The sequence below is a fragment of the Berghia stephanieae genome, chromosome 4 (assembly GCF_034508935.2).
Source record: "Berghia stephanieae isolate SIO BIC M18660-M18661 chromosome 4, UCSD_Bste_1.3, whole genome shotgun sequence".
Lineage (NCBI taxonomy): Eukaryota > Metazoa > Mollusca > Gastropoda > Nudibranchia > Aeolidiidae > Berghia > Berghia stephanieae.
In genome coordinates, this window is record NC_088363.1 from 87,590,811 (window position 1) to 87,603,152 (window position 12,342).

General features: G+C 32.5%; 1 protein-coding gene across 1 annotated transcript; it reads left to right on the forward strand.

Moving 5' to 3' along the window:
- The first annotated feature begins 91 nt into the window (after window positions 1-91).
- Window positions 92-8,339, forward strand: LOC144971479 (uncharacterized). Its single transcript, XM_078912432.1, has 2 exons — window positions 92-284; window positions 4,774-8,339. Exons 1-2 carry the CDS (start codon window positions 270-272, stop codon window positions 6,232-6,234), a joined length of 1,476 nt encoding a protein of 491 aa, XP_078768558.1. The 5' UTR covers window positions 92-269; the 3' UTR covers window positions 6,235-8,339.
- The last annotated feature ends 4,003 nt before the right edge of the window (window positions 8,340-12,342 follow it).

Sequence of the window (12,342 nt, forward strand, 5' to 3'; positions counted from 1 at the left end):
GTGGCTTTACGACTGCAATACATCGATGTAAGATTATTTGAATAGGGCAAACGCCCTTGTTGATTTCCTGAGTCCCTAAAGCCGTCGGTGTGTGATAGGTAGGCTACGTTGTGGCTTATGAGTGAGATAGGATGCTGTGCCCCAATTCTGTGGGATACATTTTTCGTCAGTTACGGTGCTTTTAGCTGTTGTTTCGCCATTGAGGATTCAATGAAAGGATGCTTTTTCCGTGTAAAATGCGATAAGGATGAGAAAGAGACCGTTTAAAGATGCGTTACAAACAGGTGAGAATCGTAAGAATTGAATCAATTTTAGAGATTGAATTGCCGTGCTCGATGTTTTTTGTCTGCAAGAATCGGATGGGTGTGGAAAATCAATTTCTCTCAAGATGGTGTCATTATGGCTTTTTATGTCTAGCAAATGGATCCTATGGTTGATTGGTTTCAGTGTTAAGACCTTTTCTTTGGATTCTGACATGATATATTTCGTTCCTTACATCTTTCTATTTACGATTTAGATTTTGGGAGTTTTTTTTATTTTAGTTTTAGGTAAAACTTTGGGATGCAAATGAGGAATGCAACAGCTTGGGCTTCAGATTGAAAACGAACACGTTGAATTAAAAGTATTTAGGACCTTGAGGCTGAGGACAAAGAGCTAAACCAGTCATTCTTATTTTTGCAACTTGTTTTCTATCTCAAGATTCTAGACATCTATCGGGGCATCCAGGATTGCAGTTACACTTTACATTTACACGTTTAACTTCATATGATTTAGACACAAATAGGCTACATTGCTACATAAATATAACATTGGCATTGATTTTCTTTTAATTTATCCTGCATCCCAAATGAGTTAGGGAGGGGTCGTTTCATCAGTTAGGATTCTTTTTAAAACTCTTTAACTACTGATGATTATATTATATCCAGTTCAGTAATTAGAATCGGTCATGGTGAAGTGTGTTTCCGTTAAGTCTTTAACCTTTTTGTATGTGCGGCATTATTTATTTCAATTTCAAATGAAAATGAGTGTAAATGGTACCTTATAAATAAACAGTGTGTCTGATACCGTCTTTTTCTCAAGATATTATAATAGAAGACTTGTCTTTCTCTCTTGACTTTATTAGATATAATAAGACTTATTCTCCCCCTTCTCTCTCTCTGTCTCTCTCTCTCTCTCTCTCGCTCTCTCTCTCTCTCTCTCTCTCTCTCTCTGGATAGGTCTCTTCTTTTCTTTTCTTGCAGATCCATTTCCCCATACACAGCACACAACTTCACAATACCCACCTTCTCTCATTTATGTTATGTGTACAATATTAATTACATTATACACTCATGTGCGCAAAGTACCATTCTCATTTTTTCATTTAATCTCTCTCTCTCTCTCTCTCTCTCTCTCTCTCTCTCTCTCTCTCTCTCTCTCTCTCTCTCTCTCTCTCTCTCTCTCTCTCTCTCTCTCTCTCTCTCTCTCTTGTAACGCAAAATCAAGTACTTTCTAGCTTTGGGCCAAAAACATATCATCTCTTGATGTAGATAGTGGTATAATTAATATTGTGGACCTTTAAAATTATTTTAGGGAAAGGACAATTCATTAAATACTTACAAAAGAAGTATATATTGTATAATGTTACCTAACTATCATTTGGTATATGTAATTTTTTTCATTTTGGCATGAGTTTGCCAGATGGACCGATACATTTTCCTCCTTTTTTGACAAATTGCCATTATCATCACTGATTTAAAGTTTTATATGAATTTATTTAATATTGTCATAGTGAAAAAAAAATGTGATGTTCTTATGTTCTAATTCTAATCGGATTAGAATTCTAGGATGATTTATCCTGTCAATGCCTGACACAATATTGAAATTAATCACACAATTGTTTTTGATTATTTGACCAATATTAATCATACATTCATAACTTAATGAACTAATTTCTTTATTTAATATCAATTTCTTAAATTGGTCAACAGATCTGGTGTTTTTTGTTTCAAATTTAATGCTATTTTCCAAATGTTAAAGAAAGAACTAAAGACTTGTCTAAATTTAGTTTTACACCTTGATGTATAAATTTTTGATATCTTGTAAAAATAGCAGGAGAGAATGTAAAAAGCACTGTTGGATCCACATCATACAAAGAATAATTAATTTTATATAGCTGAAGTTAATCCCCACGGAGCCTTCTGCACTTTAAACTAAGAAGATCTACTAGGGTTGTTAATCTTTCCTTGTATTTATGACATAGATTCCAATCAAGAAGCAATCGTGTTGCTCGCCAGTGCGCATTTTCAATTCTATTATTGAACATGGGGCTCCAATTATAATTCCATACTCTAGGACTGGCCTAAGAATTGACTTATGCAATTGGACAAACATTTTTATGATGATATGTAAAATTTCTATACAATGATAAATAATTTAAAATGATAAGACTTAACAGTCAATCACTTTAAAATGGTTCTGTACATGTACAGCATATGACAACTGTAAATATAATAATAATAGTCATGACAAGGGTTGTTTTTTTTTTAATGCAAAAGCTTACATTTTTCTACATTAAACTGGCCTCAATAAATTGTTTATCAGAATATGCACCTTTATGTCATCTGCAAATAATTTACAGGTTGTAGAGAGCTCATCTGGTAGGTCATTAATTTATATTTTACAAAGCAATGGTCCTAAAACTTTTCCCTGGTGCACACCACTTAAAACATTCTTAAAATTTACAATAACCCATTGCTTTCAATTTGGGGAGGGGGGGGGGGGGGGGCATTTGATCTAATCAAAAAACACCACATATTGCGTGTGATTCTATGTTTTTAAATAACCTTTTATAAGGGTCAGAAGTCAAGATACTACATCTTTGCTTTTTTACCATCATCAATTATTTTAGTAAATATTCCATTACATTTAATAATTGGGTTTCACAAGAGCGTTTCTGTCTAAATCCACGTTGACAATTACTCAATAGATTATGTTCTTCCAAAACAACACAATCATGTTTTTATTATTAATTCTTGGAACAATACATAAAATGCCTGTTAAAATGATAGGGTTATCATTTTCAGCATGTTCTGATTTCCAATTTTTAAAAATAGTTGTAATATTTGCTAATTTCCAGCCTTGTGGAATCATTCCCAAAGAAAAAGCTGTTTAAAACATGACACACAGGGGATATATTTATCCTGAGATTTCTCATAAAAGTGTTCTTTAAAAGGTCTTCGGAGTCATAAATCTGCAATATTTTTTTTTTATAATTCATTCCAAATTAGCCAAATCAAACAGACTAACAACAACAACAAAAATAAAGGAAAGGGGAAAGATGACAAAGCCTCAATCCGCACCACATGAAATAGAATTTGGTCACAAGTTACAGGAGTTGTATTTGTGTTGAGACCCTGTCAGGTGTTTCAGTTTCTCATCCTCCTTGTGTCTTAAAATAATTTTTGTTTGAAATGTTGGTTTCAAAACATTTTTAATTAATATCCCTTAAGACTTAATATTAAACATAGCATCCAAAAAACCTTTCAATACAGATATATTTATTTTGCAGGAATTGTAATTGTAGGTATAAATTCTGGCATACTTCAGTATCAGACTTCAAGGTCAACAACGACTTAGATGAACATAATAGAACTTTGAATCATAGGCTTAAAACCCTTATCAGGATACATGATACAGCACTAGATCAAATACTGAACCACGTTAGTCATTAGGACATAATGTTTACTGTTTACTTGGAACAACAGGAGAGAGAGAGAGAGAGAGTATCAGCAAATACACAGTTTAGTCAAATGTTAGCTAAATGTGAAATGGTGTCAAGATTGCATCCAATGTTTGTTGTTTGTTTTTTTTTTTTTTTTTTTTTTTTCTTTGTCTTTTAACAATGCAGAATCTTTTGGCTACATGATGCTGTGGAGAAATACAGAGAAAATAGTGTCTTATTTCTAAAATCTTTGGAATTTCGTAATTCATTATATATTTAATTACTTATTCAGTCTATATTTACTCCTTTAAAATATAATTAATGTTGTCTGTCACATACATAGTGCAAATGAATCGCTGTAGCTTGCATTTAAATTTTCTGGTGAGTTTATGTACCTTCCTTCGCCATTGGCTGCTTATTTATGTCTTTCTTTGGGTTTCAATATAAAACTGCATCTATTGTCTATATATTTTTTGCAGGGTATTAGATCTCTAGATGTGATATAATTCCAGATTTTTAAACATTTTGATTACTATCAGGCTTGTAGCTCAATTGGTAGAGTGCTCGACTCACAAGCAGTTATTTTCAAGGGAAGGGGGGGGGGGGGGTAGGGGGTAGGTCGATAACTTTGTCTTTGTCTCTAAACTGGGGCTGAATTTCTACCTCACCTATGCTATTCGCTTTTTTGGGCTTCAAGAGGTTTCCATTTGGATTAAAATAATGTCTGGCATAATTTCACATGTACTTTTATCAAATGACACTGACAAACTTACTTACAGGTTACTTCATTAAGTTTCCTATTTGAAATGTACAATGCAAGGGCCTTTCTTTTTTCATTTCTCAAGTAACAGAATGTCACCCTTGTTTTCATTCATGCTCTGGCATACCGTGAAATGGATAGTCAAGATATGCAGTCAGTATTGTCCAGTGCAATATATGAATCAATGGTTTGAGCCCTGGAATAAAATTATCAGCTTGATGAAGTTGGCTTAACTTTCATGTGAATATAGATTTTAATCATTGTGAATTACTTATTTGTATTTTATTCATTTCATTGTTCTTAATTTCAGACAAAACCCCAACATGTAAGGATGAAAGATGAGGATTGCGCTTGGAATGAAGAAACTTGCAATGAAACAGACAATATATTAGATGAGAGCAATGAAAATTTAGATTGGCATGGAGGTGATAGTGTTGATGGTGAAATCACACCTAATAAATTGGATGACGCGGCTTCAGTTCACATTAAATCAGATCACTCACCCGATCAACAAAATGGTCATTCAACAGCAATGGAAATGGATCTTGGTCCTATGCTCGCTCTTTACACAGAGGAAGATGCTTCTAAATCTTCCATATCTCCAGATTTGAATGAAAACAGCAAACCTGTAACTGATGCAGATGATGGAGAGGTTATTATACAAGGTCGTCGTCCAATTTTTTCAGAGAGTGAGGAAAATTTTATTGCCACACAATTAAATCAATGGAAAGAGAAAGGCATGAAATACACCAGACTAGACGTGGTAAAAATGGCATCAGAATATGCAGTCCAGCTTGGTAAACGTCCCCATGGAAGACCATTGACAGTAAAATGGTTTAGGAGCTTTCTCACTCGGCACCCTGAGTGCTACATACGAAAGTCTAGAAAGTCAATAATTAAAGTTCCTGAGTGTCCAGAAAGGCCTGCTCTTAATCACCTGGACTCAATCTTGTTAAACAGTAATATGAAAAATAATCCACACTGCATTTTTAGTCTCATAGAGTTACCTCTTCCCCAAAGTTTTGATTCCAACGGGTTTGGAGCAAATGGTGCTAAAAGCTTAAGAGACATTACACGTGATGGTAAAATCCCTTCAAGTATTATATTCTGTGGCAGTGCATCAGGCCAAGCGATTCCTCCCTTTCTTATTTTTACTGGCAAGTCTGTTGACAAAGAATGGATGGGTCATGTGACTCCTGGAGCAGGAGGTTCATCCTCTTCAACCGGACGTCTCACCTCAGAGATGCTTATTAATTATGTGAAAGGTCATTTTATCAATCATGCTCCAGGCAGAACAGATGAGGCATTGTTAATTTTGTTGGATGTCAACATAGGACAACTTCTGAATCAAGCTATCATTGATTTGGCCTCTGCATACAAGATAACTTTTGTCACTGCAGTCAACTCGCTCAGTCCTCAGCTTCATCCCCTGGCTCTTGGATGTTGCAGTACATTTGAGCAAGAATATTGCTATGAGTTACAGAAGGCTTTATATTCAACTGACTTTGCATCAATGTTAACGTCCGCCTCAGTATGCGAGTTCTTATGTCGTCTCTACCACAGGAATACATCAGCAGAATGTCTTCATGCAAGTTTTAAGAAAACTGGAATATTCCCGTTTAACCCATCGGTGTGTAGAAAACGGTATGCTTCATCCATTATTTGCGCTAGTGGTATCAACAAGAATAGACCAGGGCCCACACAGAGTCTAAAGACTAAAAAAGAATCCAAAGCATTAACCCAAAAGGTTGGTGAAATAATGAAAGCATAATTCAGTACCACTCTACATGAATCTAGATCTATGTTGTTTTTTTTTTATACTTTAATTAAAAGCCACACAGTCCCGTACATCTGCACAATTAAGGCTTGTGTCCTCAAATCTTTCAGTTCCTTAAACTGTCTTTTTTTTTTTTTCTATCATATTCAGCTTTTATGTAAGTTTGAAAAGAAAAAATGAATCTGTCTCTGTCAATATTTCTTTCTATTACAATGATTGTTGTCACAATATTTTGTTTTATTTTTGATAAGTGAAGTGAATAGATATACTTGTTTTTTACAGGAGAAGTTAATGAAATTGAAATTCGTGGAAGGATAGTTTTTATCAAACTATTTGTATAACAAATTTATTAATAATTCTTGGGTCTGTATCTTTTTTAATGTTAGTACTTAAAAACTCATTATAATAATTTACTTTTTAGTGGCAACCATGATTACAAAGGGAAGAATTTTTTTAAAAATTAATTTTAAGCTTCTGTCTTTCAAATGATATAATTTAGACCTCCTTCGTGCAGTCCCACATATCTCGTTTCATTCTTTTTAACAAAAAATTTCCTTATGTTATCAATGAAAATATTGAATTTACTAATAATTCACCAATAGATCTTAATGCTGTAATATTGTTGATTAATAAAGATATATATATATAAATATATACATATATTGTAGTTTTTATGCGCATCTTATTTCAAGCTCAACTGTTTATTTTTCATTTAAGAGTTTAATTTGACGTCACTGGTGTTGAATTTTAAAAGCTTTGGTCTGCAATTAACATTTATAATTGTTTCATTGTTTGAATTAACTTGAATCACGTTTGATGCTTAGCGCAGATATGATCTCTTCTTTTTTTTTTTTTTTTTTTTTATTTACTCGATTTGCATTGTACAGATTTATTTTTTATTGATTGTTCAGACCACATTACAAGGAAAGAAAATCCCTTTTTTTATATATATAAATCTAATTCTGCCTCTTCAGTGTACATATTATGTTAATTCAAAGCATAGAATGGTTACATCAATAATTTTGTTTCAGAAGTTGATCATTCAATTCCTTTAGTTTTATTTCACTTTCAAGTCATGATTTTACATTCTAATTGCTCAATCTTTTTTGATTATTTTACCATATATAATATCTAGTCATGTTTACTTTTATAATTTTGTGTGTTGAGTACATTACTCGAATTCAAACCTTTTGCTGTTTGCTGTTTTTTGTTGGTTTTTTTTTTTTTTTTTTTTTTTTGTTTGTTTTTTTTTTTTTTTTTTTTTTTTTTTTTGGGGGGGGGGGGGGGGGGTATGGAGGGTGATTTTTGTTTTTTGTTTGGTTATTATATTTCTGATCTTGTTGTATAAAATGCTCATCTCGTAACAGTAACAGACACCTGTTTTCGTTTTGTTTGTTTTCGTTTTTTTTTTTTTTTTGGTTTGTTTTTTTTTCGTCATGAAAAATCCTAGATGCAGATGGATTTCACTAGTTGCCAAAATTGTGTTCATAGTTTAAAACATCACATGTCTGGTCTTATTTTTTGCCAATGTTCATAAACTGAAAAAGTTTGCAATTTAAATAATAATTATTATTTCTGAAGATGAACTTTTTGCAATCCGAGTAATATTTCTTTCAATAAACTTACATCCTTTCACATCTCTCTCTCTCTCTCTCTCTCTCTCTCTCTCTCTCTCTCTCTCTCTCTCTCTCTCTCTATCTATCTATCTATCTATCTATCTATCTATCTCTCTTCTTTTTTCACTCATTATGCCACAATTTATATATAAAGTCTTTAATTATGTACAGATATACAATTCAAGTAATGATAAGATGTGTATTATGTTGTATGCAATGATGACAAGAAAGATACATTAATTTAAAATTTACACACATGTTAATCCCTTTTGATATGTAATTATATTTCTATCTACGATTTTTGGGTCTCATAATGATAAATAGCCAAGATGCTTATTTTAATATGATATTCACAAGAATCCTAGTCCTAGAATATCATGAAAACCCTGTTATTTTGGGTCCCATTTTCTCTCCATCAGATGCACCCATTCAAAGTAATGTCCCATTCACCCTGCTCTTTTTTAAAAAAAAAACAAAAAAAAACAGCTTCTTTTATCTGTCTCCTCTGTGTCCCCATCCATGCCGCTCGCTGTTTTGGTCTTGGGACTCTCTGACTGTGACATGGGACAAGACAATTTGGTTTTGGTAGAATACGATAATGTCAGGTTTATAGATCAGTACTCTGTTGAATTGTGTCTGGTTAAGGGTGATATAGGGTGGGGGGGGTCCCCGATAGCTCAGTTTGAGAGCACTCGCTTCACATGCAAAGGGACCAAGACCGATCTCGGGTGCAGTCGAGATTTTTATCTGACTCCCAGCAGTGATTGGGTTGCTGGATCTGTTAGTTCTGGCAGAATGAACTTTGCGATAGACTAGCTTCCTATCCAAAGGGTGGCAAGCAATTGCTATTTTCTGCTTCACACTATAGATGTTGGGATAAACTCCAGTTTCATGGGCCTAATGGCTCTGACAAACTAAGGGCCATGTGCAGTAGATACTGGATGTTGGAAGTTGATGTGTTTAAGAATAGGTTAGGTGAAAGCTAGTCAGGATATAAATAAATATAGAATCGAAAATTACACATATTATTATTTTTTTCAAGATAATGATAATTATTATTATTACTTTTGTAAGTGTTGGTTAATTGTTTTCACCAATCTATCCTACATTGCCTTAAATCTCATTATGTATAATTAAGATTTATACATTTATTGTATCCAAGTATAAATTTTGTGCCATGGCTTTTATTTGTGTTATCTAACTAAATGTTATACATTACTAATACCAATATATACACGATATATATATACATCTAATTGTTGCAAAATATATAAATATATCAATTCAAAAGTATGTACTGTTGTGTTAACTGTTTCGTGTAATATTAATAGTATACAATCTATATTTCTCTATCTAGTGTGTATGCCAGTGTCTAATCAAATTGCTTTTTGTAAAGTGCCTTTCCTGACCAAGCCAAATCAATAACTATCTACACTTGTTATTGTTGTAGAACACGTTTGTAATGATCGTGCGATAAATTCACAGTGTAGCATTTTATGGTGATAACAAAACAGTAGTTCATGTACCAATACTCTGTTTGAGATTATCAATACATGGTAACTATTAAATGGTTGTGCTTTAGTTGTAATCAGAAATCCATTTGAAATATAAAAAAGCTTTTCATAAGGCCAATATCAGAGAGGACAAGTATTTTAAATTTTTGATCATACCTACATATTATGGGAGTCACTGCAACACCATAATTTCTTTCCCATGTCAATGACATTGTTGTTTATTTCTGCCGTGCTGTGTACTATGTTATTATCATTTCTATTTTGTTTTATGTTTGTAATGATATTATATAAAATGTTTGAAATTGCCCATCCAGCATATGTACATATTGATCTGTTCCTTGTCTCATGTGAAATGTAAACTCTATTGATTGGATAAATGGTATCCTTTGATGATTTACAATTAAGAGGTATGCTTTCACGTCTTGCCAAGTCATCCATTTTTCCATGACAAAAGCAGATAATATGGAAAAAATCAATGTTCCACGATGTACAGAACTGGGAGGTAGTCAGTAATTGTGTTTTTTAACAGCAGTTGTTAGAGATTTCTATGCTTGATTATTTTTAAACAAATATCTGGATATGTATTGCCGATGTAAGACTCGCTTTAAGTGCAATACTACAGGGTCTTTGATACTTTTTTTCTTTCTGATTTTTTTCCCCCTTTGAGAGTAGACAAGTTTCGTACTTAATAGTGCTTGCCATGACATGAGTATGTGTAATGCATATTCTATTTTCAGTTTGAATATTTAGAATCTTTACCTTGTTTTGTTTTTTTTTGTTTACATAAATTTTGCTAAAATATTTTAAAACACGGTTATTCTTTCTTCCTTTATAGTGAGATTGAGAGAGGGTGGGGGATTGGATTTTTTTTTTTTTTTTTAGTAATGATAAATAGAATTGTGGTAATTAATATATTATATTGATTGATAGAAATCCTCTCAGGGCTTGTGAACATTTGTCCTTTTGACTGCAGGATGGATCACAATTGGATCACCTTTAATGTTTCTTTTTGCCCCCTATATTTTTTTGTTGTTTTTTTTTTGTCCTTTCCATATGGCTCACTCAGTCCTTGTTCTCCAATGAAGCTATTTGATTTGTCTTGACCCTTGTTTGGATATTTCATCTCACATGAAAATAAGTCAAGTAGATGTTATTGTGCGAGAAATTTAAAAAAATTTTAAATTACCTGTCTTGTTCATATAATTGTAAGCTATTGGCATTTATTTTGTAAACATATTAATTATATCTCTTCTGATAGAGATTTTGTGCCTACGTCTTGTTAGGGACATTAGATGATCATCTGACAAATGCAGGGATAAATTGCTCATGGATCTATTGATCTTTTTTTTTTGTTTTTGTAAAGAAAATTTGCCTTGTTTTTCTAACCAGGATGTTTGTTATTCTGGCACCTTGTAGTGTCGCAAGCGCAATAGAACAAAACATACATAATTGTTATAAACCATGAACCACATAATTCAGACACATGTTGCTCAAGATAGATTAAATTGGTGTGAAGAGTTGAATGTGGTATATGTGCTCAATATTTGATTTATTTCTTATCTTATCAATTCTTTTTTTTTTTTTTTTTCTCCTGTGAACATTCAGTATTTAATTTGTGCTATTTTACTTTGCTTCATTCTCTTTGGAATGAATTTATGTGATGTTTTTTTTTGTTGGTTTTTTCTCTCCTTTTATTTCACTTACTACCTAATGGTTTTGACTTAATAATACTTTGCTTTAGTTTTTAATGTCCTTAAGTGTCAACTTTTTGCCGAAGCTAGTCATGCTCAAACTGCCATTCTTAAAGTGCTCAATCCTTATTCATCATGCGTATTAAATTTTACATATGCACATGCACACATATGCACATGCACATACACTCACACACAAGGAAAGCAGGCTCAGTTTTCATGCTCCACTAAATCTGCAACGGAATCAGCCATTTATTAGATTTGAACGATTATATATTGCTTTGTTGTTTCTACGAGTATTTTTATTTTCTCTGTGAACTGGTCTTGCCTGATCTAGGCTATGATTTTCTGTTCATAGACTTAAGACTGCATCATAATCTTATTTTAAATTTATTATTTTTAAATTGCTTTCTGTCATTTTCCCGATTTGTGACTGAACATTAGAGAAATAATTCATCCTGCATTATTTTATGAGTTATCAGAGTGGCAGGCTCAAGTTTGACTAATCTAAATTTCCCTTTTTGGCATTTTGAAAAGTTTTCAGGTCTGTAATAGTGTCGCAAGCGCCGTAAGACTAAAGCAAATCACATTTTAGAGTGTTTTTGGTTTACTGATGATTATGGTTTCAATACTTTTCACTGTAATATCAGTAATTATAGAAAGGAAATGACAACAAGTAATGGGATGAAACTGGACTGAGTTCTGTCAGTGAAGCTTTGTGAGTCATTTTATCGAATAATTCTCGAATTAAGATGTACACAGGTATTTATGTAAAAATGAAGTTTTAACAATATAAACTTTTTGTCAATAACCACTCAAGTTCTCTGCATGTCATTTTTTACAACAAAGATCAACATAAGGCAGGCCAGTATTCCCCGTCTTATTTCATTCTTTCTTTGGAGAAGAAAAAAAAAAAAGAAAGATTTAGCTCAGTATTTTGTAGCTTGCTTTACTCATATCAACAGTTTGTCCTGTTTATATATATACTCAATTACTATAGTAGTAATGATAGAAGGTTTAATTAGTGTTGCATCATTTTCTCTTGTTTTTATTCAAGTATTTATTTCTTTGTTATTATTTACACAGTATTATTTTTTATTATGCGCTCATATGCAACTAGGTAAAACTTATAATTTGTTTTTTCATGCATTTAATTTAATTTTTATTTGATGCAAGTCTAGTCAAATTTGTTTCTAACCTTATATAATGTTAAAATGTTAGGTTTTCGAGTGCCAAGACTCTTTTGGAGTAATATGGATGGATTATGATGCTGGTGAGCCA